This window comes from Podarcis filfolensis (genome assembly GCF_964270895.1).
Source record: "Podarcis filfolensis genome assembly, chromosome: 16".
Classification (NCBI taxonomy): Eukaryota; Metazoa; Chordata; class Lepidosauria; order Squamata; family Lacertidae; genus Podarcis; species Podarcis filfolensis.
Window position 1 is genome coordinate 5,428,469 of NC_139620.1, and position 20,504 is coordinate 5,448,972.

At 46.2% G+C, this 20,504-nt stretch overlaps 1 protein-coding gene across 3 annotated transcripts; it reads left to right on the top strand.

Annotated features, from left to right (window-relative positions):
- The first annotated feature begins 430 nt into the window (after window positions 1-430).
- On the top strand, window positions 431-19,622 carry HJV (hemojuvelin BMP co-receptor). Of its 3 annotated transcripts, none has more exons than XM_083591412.1 (4): window positions 431-836; window positions 9,510-9,693; window positions 12,053-12,555; window positions 15,477-19,622. In XM_083591412.1, the coding sequence occupies exons 2-4, from the start codon at window positions 9,600-9,602 to the stop codon at window positions 16,098-16,100; spliced, it is 1,221 nt and encodes a 406-aa protein (XP_083447538.1). In that variant the 5' UTR covers window positions 431-836; window positions 9,510-9,599; the 3' UTR covers window positions 16,101-19,622. The 3 variants fall into 3 exon arrangements, with proteins under 3 accessions (XP_083447538.1, XP_083447537.1, XP_083447536.1); XM_083591411.1 differs by lacking the exon at window positions 431-836 and adding an exon at window positions 4,748-4,949; XM_083591410.1 differs by lacking the exon at window positions 431-836 and adding an exon at window positions 5,963-6,084.
- The last annotated feature ends 882 nt before the right edge of the window (window positions 19,623-20,504 follow it).

Consider the following 20,504-nt stretch of genomic DNA (forward strand, 5'->3'; position numbering starts at 1 on the left):
ACCTCAATTGCTGCACAACCATACTTCTGCCCTCTCCTCTCCCTGCCCCTTCCCCAAATATCTGCACCATTTCCCATAATCTACGCATTATTATTTTTTTTTGCAAACATGGTTTGGTCAGAGAACCGCATTGCAAAATTCAGAGAAGCGCGAATCCCGAAGGCTGGCTGCGTCTTGCTTCGTAAAGGGCCGTCCACCTTCAAATGAGAACCAAATTGAATTCTTTCCTCATCCCTGGTGAGGAGAGGGGCTGCAGCGCCCATAGAGACTGAGCCAAATGCTTGCACGCCACTAGTCTCGAATGGCAGGTCTGCCGTCCTCGCTGGATCTCTACCCATGTGATGGAATCTTGCTGTTGCTCCATCTGCTCTGATCTATTTTTAGAAAACTCCCCCCCCCCCCGGTCCCTTCCCGGATTGGTTCCTGTTTTAAACACACAGATTCCCACCCTGGCTCAAGCTCCCATTTACAAATGCCAGTTTTTGGAACAGGTGCTTCTGTCCCTTGATTTATCTCTGGTGCCCCCCGGCTCCTCTGCAAAGATTAGCCAAGAGGAGGTGACAGTACTGTATCTGCGTGTCCAGAGGGGGTGTGTCAGATGGGTCTAATGACGGCCTTTTCCACCCCCCTCTGCTCCTTGTCTTTTCCTTTGCCTGGTGCTGTGACCCAGTTTCATCATCTCTTCCCAGATCTCATACCTTCCAGAGGGGAAGGGAAATGGCAGAAGTCTTGGAAGTCTCCTCTGCCCCTTCATAAATCCCAGCGTGGAGTTCTGGGCTCTTTGGAAGAAATCCACTGCCAACGTCATCCAGAATGTCTCTCCAACGATCAAGGAAGTAAGTGGTGATGCCCAGGTTTGGGAGAGATTCTCTAAAATCTGTGCGGCCAACGTGGTGTTAAACAAAACTTGAGTTTCGCCAATGAACTCAGAAAAGGCACCGTTTTCAGATACATTGGTCTTGCCTGTTTCATGAAGCTGGGCATTGCTGAATTTTTTTTTAATGGGTAGCCGTTTCTTCTATAAAATACTTTCAGAGAGCAATTGGAAAAGGGGGAAAGTGGAGATGGGAAAGGCAAATGGAAATATATTTAAGCTGCAGTTGTGGCAAGGTCAACTGATGGTGGAAGAGGTCTTGGCATCAGCTAAGTTGCCACTCCTGTATCCATAGAGAGTTTGGTGCAAAGAGGCAGTTCCGCTTTAGCTTCTAATCTCAGCCATTCACTCATATTTTTTTTAAAAAATACAAAATTCATACGAGAGGTTTGCAGGGCTGAGTGTTCTCCCTTCCTTTCCCCAAGCCATCCTGACAAGGCACGTTGAGAAAAATCTGCAGCAACAGATGGTAGGGACTGCCACCTTTGCTCCCCCAACACCTGGCACACACAACAACTTTACCTGCATTCCCCGTGCACAGCTGCAACAAATTCTATCCGCTCAACCCACAAATTCTATCCGCTCGACCCATAACTTTCAGCCTTGCCCTTTTGGGTTCTGTGAGATGCTCCTAGCTGCAATAGCACAGGGGTGGGACGATTTGGTTCAGTTTGCTAATTGACCTTGTTCAGTATTGTCTGTACCAGTGGTTCTCAAAGGGTATGGCATGCCACACTGGTGTGGCGGGAGAGGATGGTAAGTGTGGCAGGAAGATTGATGGACAATCAGTATTATACCTTGGGAATGATTCATGTTCTTATGTAGTTGCCTTGCCTTATACTTTATGGACATCCCATGAAAGACCTACACTGGCTCCCACTACGTTTCCGAGCACAAGTCAAAGTGTTGGTCTTGACCTTTAAAGCCCTAAACGGCCTCGGCCCAGTAGACCTGAAGGAGCATCTCCACCTCCATCGTTCTGCCCGGACACTGAGGTCCAGCTCCGAGGGCCTTCTGGCGGTTCCCTCCCTGTGAGGATCTAAGCTACAGAGAACCAGGGAGAGGGCCTTCTCGGTGGTGGCACCCGCCCTGTGGAACGCCCTTCCAGCAGATGTCAAAGAGATAAACAACTACCTGACATTTAGAAGACACCTGAAGGCAGCCCTGTTCAGGGAAGTTTTAAATGTGTGACATTTTAATGTATTTTTAAGCTTTGTTGGAAGCTGCCCAGAGTGGCTGGGGAGACCCAGCCAGATGGGCAGGGTACAAATAAATAAATTATTGTTGTTATTATTATTATTATTATTATTATTATTATTATTAATAAGTAGTTGTGTTCTACATTATAAATCAAGCACTGCTAGGAGTTGTTTCCACCCCCATTTCTTTTTGTTTTCCAAAGTATTTCTTATCAATAAAAAATTCAATGTGGCACGAGCAAAGCAGTTCCTCTTCCACCGAGCTATTCCCTTTCCCTGTGTCATGGTTCCAATTTAACTAAGGGCATAGGCAGTTCCCTTGTAAAGGTAAAGGGACCCCTGACCATTAGGTCCAGTTGCGGACGACTCTGGGGTTGCGGCGCTCATCTCACTTTACTGGCCGAGGGAGCCGGCGTAGAGCTTCCGGGTCATGTGGCCAGCAGGACTAAGCCGCTTCTGGCGAACCAGAGCAGCGCACGGAAACGCCGTTTACCTTCCCGCCGGAGTGGTACCTATTTATCTACTTGCACTGGTGTGCTTTCAAACTGCTAGTTTGGCAGGAGCAGGGACCGAGCAACGGGAGCTCGTCCTGTTGCAGGGATTCAAACTGCCAACCTTCTGATCGGCAAGTCCTAGGCTCTGTGGTTTAACCCACAGCGCCACCTTTGTTCAGTCAGGCAATTGGTGCATCTAGTTGACTACGTGGATTGGAAGCAGCTCTTCAGGGTTTCAAGTAGGGGTGTCTCCTAGACCTAAACCTTACCCAGAGATGCCAGATTGAGCACAGCAGATCGGTGACAGGCCTCCCTCCCCCCCAGGAAATACTGTAATGCTTCTCAAAGCAACATGCAAAGTTAGGGCTGCCACACATCTGGACATTACCGGGATTTCAAAGGTAGAATTTCCAAAAGGGGGCACTTTGTTCTGGATTTTTTTTTTGTAAAAAAAAAAAGGGTCTTCCTAAAAACTTTTGGGGTGTCCTGGTTTTTACTTTTTGAAATATGGCAACCCTATGCAAAATGAAACGAACCTATCCTTTAAAATTTGCACTTCTCTGAATTTTGCAACAAACTTCTCCAACACTTCAAAATTGTATAGAAATGTGTATATTAGCAGAAAGCATGCCTGAAAATAACATTATGTACAAGGGGAAACTGCCTTGCAAAAATGTGTAAAATAAATATCTGGCAAGATCACAATAAAATGTGTCTATTTGGAGATGCTGAACATTTTTCACGCAAAATTTCGTGCATCTAGAATCTGGGAGTTTTTGGTTCCCGTTATCATGATGAGGTCTTTGTTGCAAATGCCGAGTTGTGAATGTGTGTGGCACTTTGCGGCTCAAACAACAAATACAGTCCCTTGCCCTGAGGAGGATACAATCCAGATGCAGACTTTGACAGAAGGGGAAAGAAGGAGCAAATGTGGTTAAGAGGCCTACAGAAATGTCTTTGAGGCTGAGAATAAAGACAGGAGAAATATGTCAATTTAGATTTCCATCAGGGCCTCACCTGCCCCCATGTAATTCTCTGTTCTCCTCGTTGACACATCAGTTTGTGATTTCTCTTTTACTTTTTTGTGGGAAAGTCATCATGAAAATTCATCAGCATTTTAGTGAGGATGTCTCCTAAAATAAGACCTGTTTGTAGGTAATTTCCCCCTTACAATGTACATTTTTGCAAAACAAGTTCCCCTGAGTGAAGGTGTTTCTGTGTGATTTCTTTTCACCAACAGATGCACGCTTTGGTATATGCATTTTCTGAGCACCTGACTTGGCTGGGGAACTGCGGTGCCAAATTCAGAGAATTGCAAATTCTGAAGGAGGGAGCGACTTTTTTTGTTTTGATTCGCATATTTGTTTCAGAAAGTGTGACTTTGGTAGGTAAAGGTAAAGGGACCCCTGACCATTAGGTCCAGTCGTGACCGGCTCTGGGGTTGCGGCGCTCATCTTGCTTTACTGGCCGAGGGAGCCGGCGTACAGCTTCCGGGTCATGTGGCCAGCATGACTAAGCCACTTCTGGCGAATCAGAGCAGCGCACGGAAATGCCGTTTATCTTCCCACCAGAGTGGTACCTATTTATCTACTTGTACTTTGACATGCTTTTGAACTGCTAGGTTGGCAGGAGCAGGGACTGAGCAACAGGAGCTCACCCCATTGCGGGGATTCGAACCGCCGACCATCTGATCAGCAAGTCCTAGGCTCTGTGGTTTAACCCACAGCGCCACCCGTGTCCCTTGGTAGGTGTGAATTAATCCACGTTCTTCCCAGTTGTGAGTGACTTCTCAGGAGGGCGGGTATCGTTATAGCTCCCTGAGGGCTGAACCCTCCATTTCTACAGATCTTTCCCAGTTCCTTCCCCTTCCTTCTTCCCATTCTGGGTCTGCAAAATGTATTTCTAAGCTAGATCAGGCCAAAGAGAGCCCATCTAGTCCACCCTCCTGTTCTCACAGCGGCCAATCAGAGGCCCAGCAAACAGCAGCAGATCACTCCCCATTTGTGATGACCCGTAATTAATATTCGGAGGAAAAGTGTGTGTGTGTGTGTGTGTGTGTGTATACAAGGTGTCAGTTACTAAAATAAAACCAGCCGCCTCCGGGATGTGGCCTTCTGCCCGCCCCCGAATTCTGCTTTCGGGATCCAAATACTGCAACCTATTTTTAAAGCATCTGTTGCGGACCTTTGCCTTTTGGGGGACAGATCAGGTTGCAGAGGCTCAGCTGTCTCTAGGCTGCTGGCCACGAGCAATTGATGTCTTTTCCCCCTCGATTATCTCGAGAAGGCAGGAGCTGGGAGCCTTTGGGGGAGTTTATGGAGGAAAGCTGGCCGTTTCCCCGCAGGGGCAGTTTGACCAAGCAGCATTCTAGTTCACATTGAGGTAAGCATTTTGTTTTATTCTTTCTGCATTTCATTTCATACATGCACACACACACGGAAAGAGATACATACCACTTAGTTTTGAGATATCTACCATTTTAAATATGTATCCTCAGAGGGGAGGCTGCTTTCTCCTTTCTTGTGACGGCAGGTTGCAGTGGGTGAACGAGGGGCACTCTGCACGTGCTCAAAGGCATCTTCGTGCATTGCTTCGTATCTGTTTCTTTAAAGAATTGGCTTGGCCAAAAGATGGGACAGAGGTAGTGCTAAGTGGGCAAGGTTTATGGAGAGGTAGAAAAGAGCAAGATTGGTATAAAATTATGATCTTAGCTGGTATGCTCGTTATTGCATCGGGATGGAAAGAAAAAGATAAATGGACAATGAAAAAATGGAATGACTATGTTTTTGAATATACACAATCTGATATATTTGAACAGTTAATGACGGAAGGTACATGGGGAAACAAATGTCAAAAGATTTTGAATAAATTGACAAGTTATAGGAATTGGATAGCAAGGGGGGAAGCCAACCCAAGCATCCAAATTTGAACGAATAATCTGTGCACATGGTTAAAGATTTGAAGAGAGAACAATTTTTGGGGAGAGGGGTTAAAGGGGAGAGAGGAAGGAGGATAAATGAGTAGGGACAAAAGTATATACCGTTATGCATAACTAATTGGAGGATGATTTTGATGCATGTTATGGTTAGATTTTCGACTGAATGATTTTTTTTGTAAGTTATTCGACGTCCCTGGATGAAAGTGTGATTATGAAGAATGGGGGGGGGGGGGAATGGTTTATGGAGTGGTGTTTAATTTAAAAAAAGACCCCAAACCCTTGCTCCCTGAATTAATTCTTCTAGTTCCTTTTCCAAACAGAAACTAGATGAAGGGGAGAAGAAAATGGAATGAGAGAGAGAGAGAGAGAGAGAGAGAGAGAGAGAGAGAGAGCGCAGCTGAATAGGGTTAATGATGCTCAAGCAGGTGATATTTCAGGTCTTGGTGCTGATTCATTGATGGCTTTCGATGATAGCAACTCACCTCCATTCTCCACAAGGCAAAGCATTTATGTCAGTTGCTGCAACTCAGAGGGAAGATGTATTAAACCCAGTTTTGGCTTGCTGTCATGATCTTGAAGGTATCCACTCTTCTTGAGAAATGCCCAAAGGGGCATCGTGTCATCTACCTTCAGGGTGGTGGTGAAATGCTGCAATTTTGTCGTTGAGAAGGGCTACTGCTCTGTTGGCTGAGCACCTGCTTCACAAGCAGAAGGGGCCAGATTCAAATCCCCATAGGTATCTCCAGGTGGGGCTGGGAAGAGAACGGTGCCCGAAACCCTATGCCAGGGTGTGTGGCATGAGGGGATGGCAAGTGTGGCACTAAGATTCAAGGGCAATTAAAAAAGACAAACATTTTAACATTTCAGTGTAGGGTAGCTTAGTATAGCGTGTATTTGTGCATGTTTGTGTGTATACAGTGGTACCTCGGGTTGCGAACGGGATCTGTTCTGGAGGTCCGGCCACATCCCAAGGAATTCGCAACTGGAGGACTGTTTCTGCGCATGCGCGCGTGGCGAAACCCGGAAAAATACTTCTGGGTTTGCTGCGTTCGCATCCCAAAGTTTACGTATCTAGAGGGTTACGTAAGCGGAGGTACGACTCTCTCTCTCTCTCTCTCTCTCTCTCTCTCTCTCTCTCTCTCTCTCTCTCTGTATATATATATGGATATACAAGCAGACAAGGTGAGCTCCCTCTGCAAGTAGATAAATAGGTACCACTCCGGCGGGAAGGTAAACGGCGTTTCCGTGCGCTGCTCTGGCTCACCAGGAGCGGCTTAGTCATGCTGGCCCCATGACCCGGAAGCTGTACGCCGGCTCCCTTGGCCAATAAAGCGAGATGAGCGCCGCAACCCCAGAGTCGGCCATGACTGGACCTAATGGTCAGGGGTCCCTTTACCTCTTATACAAGCAGAAATAACAGTATCCACTCCAAGGGCAATGACTGTTTTTTCATACTTCTCCATGACATATTGTTGTGAACAGGGATTTTAAGCTCTGAGAAAAATGCAAGATGCAGAAAAGAGAAGGGCTTATATTGGTGTTGATGAGGAGATGAGAGTTTGCTTGTCTCCAATTAGACCTAGAATTAATGAAATTGTCTGGCCAAAGCAAGCTCATACCCTCTGACTGTGTTTGTATACATAAAGCACCTTCTGCAAGAGGCTCATTTAAAACTGTATTTTGGGAACGGCTTCTGTTCTTATGTAGCTGTCCCATGATCGTATCATAAAGTAGTTGTGTTCTATGTTATAAATCAAGCACTGCTATCCACTTAACACAAGGGTACCTACTAAGAAACTGGATGTAGAATGTGATTAATGATGTAGGAAAGCATAATGAAGACATCTGAATGTAAATTAAAGCAGCAGCATGCAAAACAATGAATGCATAATTCACTGGATATGCAGAAAGGGGTCAAGAAATATACTATATCCGCATGTGGGGCAGGACAAAGGGGGAATATTTGGGCTATATGTGGGATGGTGAAGCAGGTTTTTAATAATAATAATAATAATAATAATAATAATAATAATAATAGTTGTGCAAAAAGAAAAAGAAAATTCACCTGCCTTCTTGAAAGGATCTTCCACCTCTGTTTTCAACCACCTGAATAAGGAATACCTATATTTTATAGGGACGCGGGTGGCGCTGTGGGTTAAACCACAGAGCCTAGGACTTGCCAATCAGAAGGTCAGCGGTTCGAATCCCCACGACGGGGTGAGCTCCCGTTGCTCGGTCCCTGCTCCTGCCAACCTAGCAGTTCGAAAGCACGTCAAAGTGCAAGTAGATAAATAGGTACCACTCCGGCGGGAAGGTAAACGGCGTTTCCGTGCGCTGCTCTGGCTCACCAGGAGCGGCTTAGTCATGCTGGCCACATGACCCAGAAGCTGTACGCCAGCTCCCTCGGCCAATAAAGCGAGATGAGCGCCGCAACCCCAGAGTCGGCCACGACTGGACCTAACGGTCAGGGGTCCCTTTACCTTTACCTTTTATATTTTCAGGACAGACACCGTCCAACCAGTTGAAGGAAGTGTTCCCCCTGCTAAGCATTTTAGGGGAGGGCTTATTACCAGTCAAACCTGGTGCAATCCTTTAAAAACAGCAAGTTCTCTAAAAATTGCAGCCTACCCAAATTTCACCAAACGTGCAAATCAACGTTCATGCCAGAAACTTGTATTGTTTTTATTTTGAAAGGAAAAGGGGCGAGGGCAAGACTCGCAATCAGAATCATGTCCCTGCATCTGGGTGGTTGCATACTATATCAGCCACCCAGCTTTGTGCCTTGCAGATCTGCGGAACTCCCCACCCATTGACTACAGGCAGGTGCCTTCTTCGCTGTATTCTTTCTGGCTCCGGCCAAAAACATTGCAATTTTGGGAAAGCCTATTCAAACAAGCAGAATGTTGACATGTGTTAGTTAACTTGGTTTTGTTTTTTTATAGCTTATCCTTGATTTTAATTACATTTTGAATATTTTAAACGGTTGTTTTTAACTTTATTCTTTTTTTATAAACTGCTGTGAAGTTCCTTTTCTTAAAAATAAAAATCAAGTGGTATATAAATTAATTGAAAATCAACCCATTGTGCAGATGTATGTTTGGTATAGAATCTGTCTTTTCTGTCTTTTTCTACATTTCCGGGCACAATTTCAAAGTGTTGGTGCTGACCTTTAATGCCCTAAATGGCCTCAGCCCAGTATACCTGAAGGAGCGTCTCCTCCTTCCATCGTTCAGCCCAGACACTAAGGTCCAGCTCTGAGGGCCTTCTGTTGGTTCCCTCACTACGAGAAGTGAGGTTACAGGGAACCAGGCAGAGGGCCTTCTCGGTGGTGGCACCCTCCCACCAGATGTCAAGGAAATAAACAACTCTGTGACTTTTAGAAGACATCTGAAGGCAGCCCTGTTTAGGGAAGTTTTAATAATAATAATAATAATAATAATAATAATAATAATAATAATAATAATTTATACCCCGCCCATCTGGCTGGGCTTCCCCAGCCACTCTGGGTGGCTTCCAACAAAGCATTAAAATACAGTAGTCTGTTAAACATTAAAAGCTTCCCTAAAGAGGGCTGCCTTCAGATGTCTTCTAAAAGTCTGGTAGTTGTTCTTCTCTTTGACATCTGGTGGGAGGGCCTTCCACAGGGCGGGTGCCACTACTGAGAAGGCCCTCTGCCTGGTTCCCTGTAACTTGGCTTCTCACAGTGAGGGAACCGCCAGAAGGCCCTCGGCGCTGGACCTTAGTGTCCAGGCAGAACGATGGGGGTGGAGACGCTCCTTCAGATATACTGGACCGAGGCCGTTTAGGGCTTTAAAGGTCAGCACCAACACTTTGAATTTTAATGTTTGATGTTTTATTGTGTTTTTAATATTCTATTGGGACCTGCCCAGAGTGGCTGGGGAAACCCAGCCAGATGGGCAGGGAATAAATAAATTATTATTATTATTATTATTATTATTATTATTATTATTATTACTATTACTATTATTTGGCTTTTCTTCCAGACAACCACTGAAAGAAAGAAGGAAGCAAAGAAAACAGAGGGAGAGGAACAATCTGGGTAGCCAACGTTCATAAACTCTGGATGGATTGGAATGGGGAGACTCGCCTGCTCCATGGGGCCGGGACGCTCGACGAACGCTGGTTTCATCATTAAAGCGCTCTTCCTTCTCCTGCTTTGTAGACATGGTAAGGACTCGACAGGCCATTGGCTGGATCCAGAAGACTCTTCTGCTATACAGTGGTTATTGGGAAATTGATTTGCAGCTTCGCTTGCCCCCGGAGCCCACACGCTTCCTCTGCGTTGCTCTGCTCCCTCTGGGCAGTTTCCAGCTGCAGCTTAGCAGAGCGTTGCACAGCTTTAGAAGCAGAAGCGGTAAGCCGTGTGTGCGTAATAAATCAGGCCAACGCACGCTTTCTTCCTTATCTTACAAATAGCTTTATTCTCGTACAGTTCCACAGATCGTAAATCCCGGTGACACGGAACTCATTTTCCGCTGCTCTCCATTCCGGAGCTAAGCTCACTCTGCGTGACAGAGTAGAAGAACACTCCCTCTCAGTGTTCTATGCCACGCCTCAAAGAATGTGAGACGCCACTAAGAACTTCTTAACCCTGTAAGTTCTGACTCTCTCCATAGTGGTACCTCGGGTTAACTACTTAATTCGTTCTGGAGGTCTGTTCTTAACCTGAAACTGTTCTTAACCTGAAGCACCACTTTAGGTAATGGGGATTCCTGCTGCCGCCGCGCCACCAGAGCATAATTTCTGTTCTTATCCTGAAGCAAAGTTTTTAACCCAAGGTATTATTTCTGGGTTAGCGGAGTCTGTAACCTGAAGTGTATGTAACTTGAAGCACCTGTAACCCGAGGTACCACTGTACCTGTTTAAACCAGCCCTTTATTCAATCAATCAATCCTTTATTAGGCATAGCAAACCACACATTATAAATCAAACACCGTATACAGATTGCGGAAAATATGAATTCAGCATAACAGTTTGCATAAATTAAACAGTATAACACTACCACATCACCGACAATTCAAGAACCACTAAATCTCTCTATAATGGCCCAGTCTTTCCTCATGGACAGCAGTCAAAAATTTAGCCACTATTAAAGTGATTTGATCATTCCTGTCCGAGAGCAGGCCCTGAACCGTTGGCAGCATAGAACTGAGCCTGTTAGATTGTAAGGCCTCTAACAATTGTCTTCTAGCATAAATGCCAAAATCACAAGAAAAGAAAATATGCTCCAACGTACCAGGTTCCTGCCTACCACATTTGCAGAGACGCTCTGCTTCTGGGAGAGCTAAATATCTTCCTCTTACTGTCATCGAGGGAAACATATTAAATCTCCAGCCCTTTATTCAGAAGCACAAGGACTGGGAAACTGGATATTATTTTTAGGGCAAGAACTGCAGCTCAGTGATTGTACGAGTGTGTTGCTGAATTCTCCACAGTTATCTTTGCAAGGTTGGAACAAGGGGTCCCCACCCCCTACTCAGCTGCCCCACGCGATCCAGTGGATCCCTGCCAGCGTGGCACAAACACTGAACTGTTTTACATGTCAGAAGAATTTAGTCTTATAACTTATAATTTATTACCTTTTAAGGTACCTTTCAAAAAAAGGAAAAAAAGCAGAGTCCTTTTCGTTGGGGATAATTCACAGGGAAATTCCCAGGTGTCAAAAAAGACTATTTAAGTTTGCCACCACTGCGGCCCATGTTTTGTTAGCCCAAAAATGGAAAATGAGTGAGGTCCCAACCAAAGAAGAGTGGGAACTTAAACTGACGGAATACGTGCAGCTTGCGGGTTTAACATATAGAATAAGAGAACAAGAAGAACGTACGTTTAAAGAAGACTGGAAAATGCTGACTGAATAGATGGATGAAAATTGTGTTCATTTAAAAACTCTGGTAGCATTAAGATAAATTCAGCAGTGAAAATAAGTTTTGATGGAAGTAATAATAATAATAATAATAATAATAATAATAATAATAATAATTTATTATTTTTACCCCGCCCATCTGGCTGAGTTTCCCCAGCCACTCTGGGCGGCTTCCAATCAAGTGTTAAAAACAGTAATGGATTACTGAATGGGTCAGCAAACTTTTTCAGCAGGGGGCCGGTCCACTGTCCCTCAGACCTTGTGGGAGGCCAGACTATATTTTTTTTTGGGGGGGGGGTATGAACGAATTCCTATGCCCCACAAATAACCCAGATATGCATTTTAAGTAAAAGGACACATTCTACTCATGTAAAAACATGCTGACTCCCGGACCGTCTGTTAAGAAGGCAATTGGACCAGATCCAGCCTCCAGGCCTTAGTTTGCCTACCCATGGTTTAGTTCATGTAAAACATGCAGGGATGTATGGTATGCAAAATGAACCACAGAAAGAGAAGAAGGGAAGTCATTGATTTACGGTTGTTTAAATGAATATTTTCAAATGTAAATCAGAACGTTTTACCCGACTCTGATCTTCACAGCTGTTTTTTCCCCCTTTCTCTTCCTATCATTACCATCGCTGCTATTTGGGTTCTGCCCTGCAGCATATTCCCACTGCAAGATCTTGCGCTGCAACTCCGAGTACGTGGCCGCCACGCTCAACTTGCGTGGCCCCAACAAGCACGCCAGCTACTGCAACACCCTGCGCTCCTACTCCCGCTGCACCCGCAGGACAGCCCGTACCTGCCGCGGGGACCTTGCCTACCACTCTGCCGTCCACGGCATCGAGGACCTCATGATCCAGAACAAGTGCTCCAAGGAGGGGCCCACTTCGCCGCGGCGGCCCCCTGCGCCACCCCCTGCACACCAGGGTTTGGAACCCCCAGAGATCTGCGATTATGAGAAGAGTTTTTCCCGGAAGCACAACAGACCTCCCACGTACCAGCACTGTGCCACGTTTGGGGACCCCCACGTACGGACCTTCAGCGATGAGTTCCACACGTGCAGAGTGGAAGGTTCCTGGCCGCTCCTGGACAACAACTATTTGTTCGCTCAAGCGACCAGCTACCCCGTCTTGAAAGGATCAAACGCAACAGCTACTAGCAAGGTAATATATAATAATAATAATTTATTATTTATACCCCGCCCATCAGGCTGAGTTTCCCCAGCTACTCTGGGCGGCTCCCAGTCAAGTATTAAAAACAATACAACGTTAAATATTAAAAACTTCCCTGAACAGGGCTGCCTTCAGATGTCTTTTAAAAATAGGATAGCTACTTATTTCCTTCACATCTGAAGGGAGGGTATTCCACAGGGTGGGCGCCACTACCAAGAAGGCCCTCTGTCTGGTTCCCTGTAACCTTACTTCTCGCAATGAGGGAACCGCCAGAAGGCCCTCGGCGCTGGATCTCAGTGTCCGGGCTGAACGATGGGGGTGGAGACGCTCCTTCAGGTATACTGGGCTGAGGCCGTAAGAAACGGTGACCTCTACAGGTGTCCCATTAAAGTTTCCCATGGCTTGTGTCATTGGTGGTGTGACCAGGGAGATAGCCTCATAATTACTATGGGCATTTCTAGCAAATTGCATCTGTGGCGTTTGCTCTCCTAGGTGTGCTGGTCCCGTGGGTTTCCGTGAGGCAAGGTCCGAGTCCAGTCCAAGGTCGAGGGAGCAGTGTTGAGGCCGTCCGTCAAAGCTGAAGCAGGGTCCAAGGCAGGGAGTCGGGTGAGGTCAGGAGATCCAGCAGGACAGGGTGCAGGCAGGAACTGGCTACCAACAACGTTGCTCCCGCAACTTGGGACTGGGGCTGGCTGGCTTTTATCTGCCCCGAGGCATAGGGCGGCCCCAGTCCACAGGTGGCTCGCCTCTCCTGGCTTGGAGGCGAGCACTCCTCCTGCGGGAACTTAGTTCCCTCCGCCTTAGTTCCCTCCCTCCGGGAGGAGGAGCATGTGTGGGGTGTGTGTGCAGGAGGAGGATTGCCCAGAGTTTTTGAGCTTTTTTTTAGGGGGGAGTGCCCAGAGTTGTTTTGGGAATGACCCCGTGATCTAGCACGAGCAGCCGTGGATCTATTGATAGATATTGATTGGACATGCCTGAGTTATATCATTCTAAAACATCACAGGGCATGCTTGTTAATTAAAGCGGGTTTTACCTTTGTTTTTTTTTCTTTGAAAAGCTGTCTCTCTACTGCTGATGGCTGGTTGCTCTGCGCAGCCCACCTGTGTTGCATTTTAATAGCATGTTATGAACGTTAAAAGTAGGTCATCATGTGTCCATATAGGTTATCAAAACCCTTATTTAATGTTAAAAACCACGAGTGTAGATCTGCACTAGGACAACAAAAGCATATGAACCTACACTCCGTAGGAATAAGAGAATAAGAGAGGGAATAAGAGAGGGAACCAGAGGTGGGCGGATATCCTCCGGTTTACAGAAATTAATGGCAAGTACCAATTTTTGGTTTTGCCAATGCATATTCTATGAATAGGATGCAGCAGAGCAGGAGTCCCTAAGGACAGGGCTGGTTTTCCCTGCAGCAGAACAAATATGAACAACCCTCCGCAGTGCCTTTCTCCCAAATGCAGCGTCAGACGAGGAAAAACCCACCTGCTTTAGAATTCTTTGCAAAAGTGTGAGCAGAGGCCCAAGTGGCTGCCCTGCAGATGTCAACAACCGGGAAACTGCCCAGGGCTGATGCTACCACTTCCCTTAAGGAGCGACGAGTCCCCTAGGAGGACTCTTCAAGTTCGTACATGGAGAACTAGAGAGGAGGAGAAGAGAGATACCTGAGGGGACGTATATTCTGAAGCACACAGGGCTCTTGGATGGCCATCTGCCAGAGATTCCTTAGCTGGGATTCCTGCATTGCAGGGGCTGGACCAGATGACTCTTGAGATCCCTTCCAACTCTATGATTCTCTGATTCTCTGAGTCTCTCTCTCTCTCTCTCTCTCTCTCTCTCTCTCTCTCTCTGCGTGTGTGTGTGTGTAAAGGACCCCTGACAGTTAAGTCCAGTCGCGGATGACTCTAGGGTTGCGGCGCTCATCTTGCTTTACTGGCCGAGGGAGCTGGTGTTGGTCCGCAGACAGTTTTCCCGGGTCATGTGGCCAGCATGACTAAGTCGCTTCTGGCAAAACCGGAGCAGCGCACGGAAACACCGTTTGCCTTCCCACTGGAGCGGTACCTATTTATCTACTTGTACTTTGTGCTTTCGAACTGCTAGGTTGGCAAGAGCTGGGGCAGAGCAATGGGAGCTCACCCCATCGCGGGGATTCGAACTGCCAACCTTCCAATCGGCAAGCACTAGGCTCAGTGGTTTAGACCACAGTGCCACCCACATCCCGTGTGTGCGTGTGTGTGTGCATATATATATATATATATATATATATATATATATATATATATACATACATATACACACATACATACATACACATATGTATATGCATATGTATATGTATATATACACACAGATACACATACCCACTACCCACAAACATCCAAAAGTCCTGCTGAAAATCTGTCAGGATTTCAGTGTGCATTTCTCTTCCCTGTACATACTTTTGGAAAATAATAAATGGGTCAGCTCACAGCTATCACACTCCCAGGGAGATTAAGTGGCTTGGGCACACATGGAGAGCCTGAAATGGTGCTGTGGTCTAAACCACTGAGCCTCTTGGGCTTGCAGATCAGAAGGTCGGTGGTTCAAATCCCCACAATGGAGTGAGCTTCCATTGTTCTGTCCCAGCTCCTGCCAACCTAGTAGTCCGAAAGCATGCCAGTGCAGTAGATAAATAGCTACCACTGCGGCAGGAAGGTAAACAGCATTTCTGTGCACTCTGGTTTCCATCGTCCTGTTGCTCCAGAAGCGGTTTAGTCCTGCTGGCCACATGACCTGGAAAGCTGTCTGTGGACAAACGCCGGCTCCCTGGGCCTGAAAGTGAGATGAGCGCCACAACCCCATAGTCGCCTTTGCCTGGACTTAACTGTCCAGGGCTCCTTTCCCTTACCTTTTTACCTCTCTCTTTTCAGCTCACCATCATATTCAAGAACATGAAGGAGTGCATAGACCAGAAAGTCTACCAGGCGGAGATCGACAACCTGCCAGCAGCTTTCGAGGACGGATCCACGAACGGGGGCGAGAAACCCGGAGGGAAAAGCTTGAGCATCCACGAGCGCACACCCGGGCAGCACGTGGAGATCCTCGCCACATACATCGGCACCACCATTGCTGTGCGCCAGGCAGGGAGGCAGCTCTCTTTCTCCATCCGGGCGGCCGAGGACGTGGTGCGCTCCTTCACGGAGGAGCAGGACCTTCAGCTGTGTGTGGGAGGCTGCCCTCCCAGCCAGCGCATCTCCCAGACCGAATGCTGCTGCAGCAATGGAGCCATCCCTGCGCAGAAGGCCCAGCTCCTGTGCAAGGAGAAGCTGCCGGTGGAGGACGTCTACTTCCAGTCATGCGTCTTTGATGTGGTGACATCGGGAGACGTCAACTTTACGCTGGCTGCGCACGCTGCTTTGGAGGACGCCAAAGTCTTCCACCCGGACGCCAAGAAGCACCACCTCTTCCAAAGCGACGCAGCTTGCGTGTCCCGTTGCTCGGCCTTCCTCCTCGCCATCACGTTGGTCCTTTCAGCATTGCAGCTACACTTCTGAAGGCTTCTGGGGACTGGTGGAAAGGTGTATGGTGCTAGTTTGAGAGGATATTTGCGAATGGGGTTGACTCCCCCAGAAGTATGGCCGTCAGCAAACATGGGACAGGACAAATTGCAAACTTGTAAGAATCTGGGGTAGATGGAGATTATGCTTAGAAGCAGGGCACTCTGACCTTCAAAGCTTTGTTAGGGAGAGGAAAAGCTGAGAGTGGAAACAGACAAATCTGTTGATTTTGACCTCTCCGCTCCTCATTCCTCAAATCTTAAGTTCAGCGTGTCACACTTCCACATCATTTTTTATTTATTTAACAAATCCTCATGAAAATTCGTCAGTGTTTTGGTGAGAATTTCTCCTAATATGCACATTTTTTTTTTGCAAACAATTAATAGAAATGCATTCTTGTACACTATTTTACCAAAGTATGCAGATTTTTCATCCTAGCAGATGCATATTTGTACACTTTTTCTTTGTTAGCTGCATCGCAAAATTTGGAGAAGTGTGGATTTCAAATGACATCTGTGCTTCAGTTGGCGTATTATTTGGTGCTGCAAGTGGCAAATATAGGGCGGAGCAGAGAATTATGTCTGCTTACACTCTTACTGTGTGTGCCTCATGTTCTGCCTGACACCCTGTTAAGCTCGCCTGCTCGTCTCAGGTACAGTGAAGGTCATGGCACCATCTCTAGCACTGAAGTCATCTCTAGTCAACTGCCAATCCAACAGCCTTCTCTACATGAACCAGAAGGGGGACACCATCTTGGGTTTTTTTTGAAGGGGATTGGAGTAGACAACCTTTTGGGTGCCTTCCAACTCTACAATGCTATGATTCTCCTCCATCTCAGGCACCAAAATGGCTTCGGTAGTCTTGAATCAACAAATCTCAATGTAGCATGCCCAGGAGAACATTCCACTCTGGAATGAGCCCTGACATCGTGGCCTGTTGACTCCAGGGCAAGCCTACTGATATGAGGAAGACTAATACTAAGGGACGCGGGTGGCGCTGTGGTCTAAACCACAGAGCCTAGGACTTGCTGATTGGAAGGTCGGCAGTTCGAATCCCCGCGACGGGGTGAGCTCTTATTGCTCGGTCGCAGCTCCTGCCAATCAAACAGTTTGAAAGCATGTCAAAGTGCAAGTAGATAAATAGGTACCGCTCCGGCGGGAAGGTAAATGGCGTTTCCGTGCGCTGCTCTGGTTCGCCAGAAGCGGCTTAGTCATGCTGGCCACATGACCCGGAAGCTGTACGCCGGCTCCCTTGGCCAATAAAGTGAGATGAGTGCCGCAATCCCAGAGTCGTCCACGACTGGACCTAATGGTCAGGGGTCCCTTTACCTTTACCTTTACTCTAATACTAGGGGACGGGGTGGTGCTGTGGTCTAAACCACAGAGCCTAGGGCTTGCCGATCGGAAGGTCGGCAGTTTAAATCCCCATGATGGGGTGAGCTCCTGTTGTTCAGTCCCAGCTCCTGCGCACCTAGCAGTTTGAAAGCACGTCAAGTGCAAGTAGATAAATAGGTACTGCTCCAGGTGGGAAGGCAAATGGTGTTTCCGTGCACTGCTCTGGTTCACCAGAATCGATTTAGTCATGCTGGCCACATGACCCGGAAGCTGTCTGCGGACAAATGCTGGCTCCCTCAGCCTATAGAGCGAGATGAGCGCGGAACTCCAGAGTCGTCTGCGACTGGACCTAACGGTCAGGGGTCCCTTTACCTTTACTCTAATACTGCTGATGTGTGCATTGCAACCTTAGGCCCATATAATGTGTGCTAATTGAAACCTACTGGATCTGATCGGGGAGGGAAATTATTAAGGAATGTAAATAAGAAAGGGGGGGAAATGATTAATATATTAAAGCTGAAGACTTTAAGAGAGGTTGCATTTGTCCGTGGAGACTGTGAATGTAATCTGCTGATGGTGTCATTGGTATCCGTTATTGATGCTGCATGGAAGTGTCATTCCACGCCAAATCACTTGGTGCCATGTGCTCTTGCGACTCAATTTTTTTTTAGGTTGAGAGATAACCTCAAATTATTTTTTAAAAGATTTTTTGGTCCATCATTGACCATATCGCATGTATTGGAAACAAAATAGCTTTGACCATATCCTTGCAGAAGTGTTTTACACAATAAAATGAGTAAGGGCTCTCAGATGTATTTTGTTTTTATTAAATAATCAATAAAACTGAATTTTTAAACTATATTAGATGACATTGTAACACAAGTGGGTACAATTTCAACTATTCTCACAAATGTGTGAGTTATTTCAGGCTCAAAGAGACCTTAAACCTGTACAAATAATATTTTTTTTGTAAAAAATATTCTTCAAAATCAATTTATTTTATTGACACAAAAACACCCTCCTTATTTTTAAAACATAACAAGTACATGGTTAGCCCATTCTACAAAAAAGTATGAAACATGTGCTAGTTGTGGTTTGTGCGCTATGGCTTATCGAATCTGTTGCTGTTTAGTCGTGTCCGCCTCTTTGTGACCCCCTGGACCAGAGCATGCCAGGCCCTCCTGCCTTCCACTGCCTCCCGCAGTTTGGTCAGACTCATGTTTGCAGCTTCAAGAACACTGTCCCACCATCTCGTCCTCTTGTCGTCCCCTTCTCCTTGTGCCCTCAATCCTTCCCAACATCAGGGTCTTTTCCAGGGAGTCTTCTCTTCTCATGAGGTGGCCAAAGTATTGGATCCTCAGCTTCAGGATCTGTCCTTCCAGTGAGCACTCAGGGCTGATTTCCTTCAGAATGGATAGGTTTGATCTTCTTGCAGTCCATGGGACTCTCAAGAGTCTCCTCCAGCACCATAATTCAAAAGCATCAATTCTTCGGCGATTAGCCGGGAATAAAATCTACCGGGAATAAAATGACAAAAAATCACTTTGAATGGTTGGTGACCCTTTTCTGTGGCACTTAATACCATTTTTATACCTTATTTTGGAAAGATGTGGAAAGAGACCACAATTAGCTTTATTTTGATACCAAAATAAGCCCAGTTGAAAAATAAGTGAAACAGGAGGTTTTCTCTAAACTGACACAGAAATTGCATTAGCCTAAATCACTCAAAAATTGAAATTTTCAAAAAAATTATCCTGCACCCAAATTTGGACCAAAAAATCTAAAAAAATTAATTTGAGGTTATATCATAGCTATCTACATAGCTATGAGCTATCTCATAGCTATTTTTTTTTAAAGAAAATCTGAGTTGTGAGAGCACGGTCAAATATTAAAATCAGTTGATTTGGCGTGGAATGACCTGGAAACTAAAAGGGGAAGAAGAATGAGTGTGTGTGTGTGTGTGTGTGTGTGTGTGTGGTGACGTAGCCTGCAATGAATTTCTAGATTTTGATTCCTTCAAGCCACGTCACGTCACAATGATTGGGTACGAGACATACTCCCATATTCTGCTCTCTCCAAACCTGCCTCCAGCCCTGACAGTATTCGCTTCTGAACTGCCTCCGTACAGCCTCCGTTAATCCTCAAGTGTTTGGCATTAAAAATACATCTATTTTTGAAGCCTTCATTTCCTCTCATCTGTTTCTCCTTTAAGCACCCAGCTTGCAACAGGTAAAGCTAAAAATAACTCGCCTTAAAGAGGGCGGGGGGTGTCCCTCTTCCGTTGGAAAAATGAAATGCATACAAAACAGGGTGTCCAGCAATGAAGTCAGAAAGGAGAGGATCCCTGTATCTCCAATTCAGACATTCCTCCTGACTTTCAGTACACCAGTTAATGCGTATTTTCATTGCCGCTCCAGTCACCAAATGTGCAATGTAATCTCTCTCTCTACGGTTGTGTTTCTGACAAACAGGGCCGGAGAAAACAGGCAAGTTCAGATCCCTCTCCCATTAAATAACATGCACAGTTTAACCAAGGTTTGGATGGCCACCTGCCATGGATGATCTGGCCGAGATTTCTGCAGCGCAGGGTGTTGGACTAGATGATGCTCATGGTCTCTTCCAACTCCGCAATTCTATGATCCTGTGATTCTAAAGGTACAGGACTTCACTCTTCTACAGAGGGTCACTCTATAAAGTGTTTTAAACCAACGACCCACAAGAGGGCGCGCTGAAGTTAATTTAACGGCTTGGAGGCGTGTAGTGAGAAATTGGCAGCCAGAACGGCAGACGATCTGGGCAGGAAATTGAATTAAATTGCAAACACTGCAAACTCTGTACAAAATAGCTGCATAAACAAAATGCGGTCACGGTCACACAAAATGCACAGTTTATGTTCACTGACTCTATGCTATATTGCTCTTGCACAGCGCTTAGAAACGACAATAATATGCAATAGATATATTGCTAATCCATCCATCCATGCTATTACTGGCACAGCACCTATGTATTTGAATGGAAATAGTTTCCCGGCAGCCTCCAGCTCTCCTTTCATGAGCTCTTGTGTGGA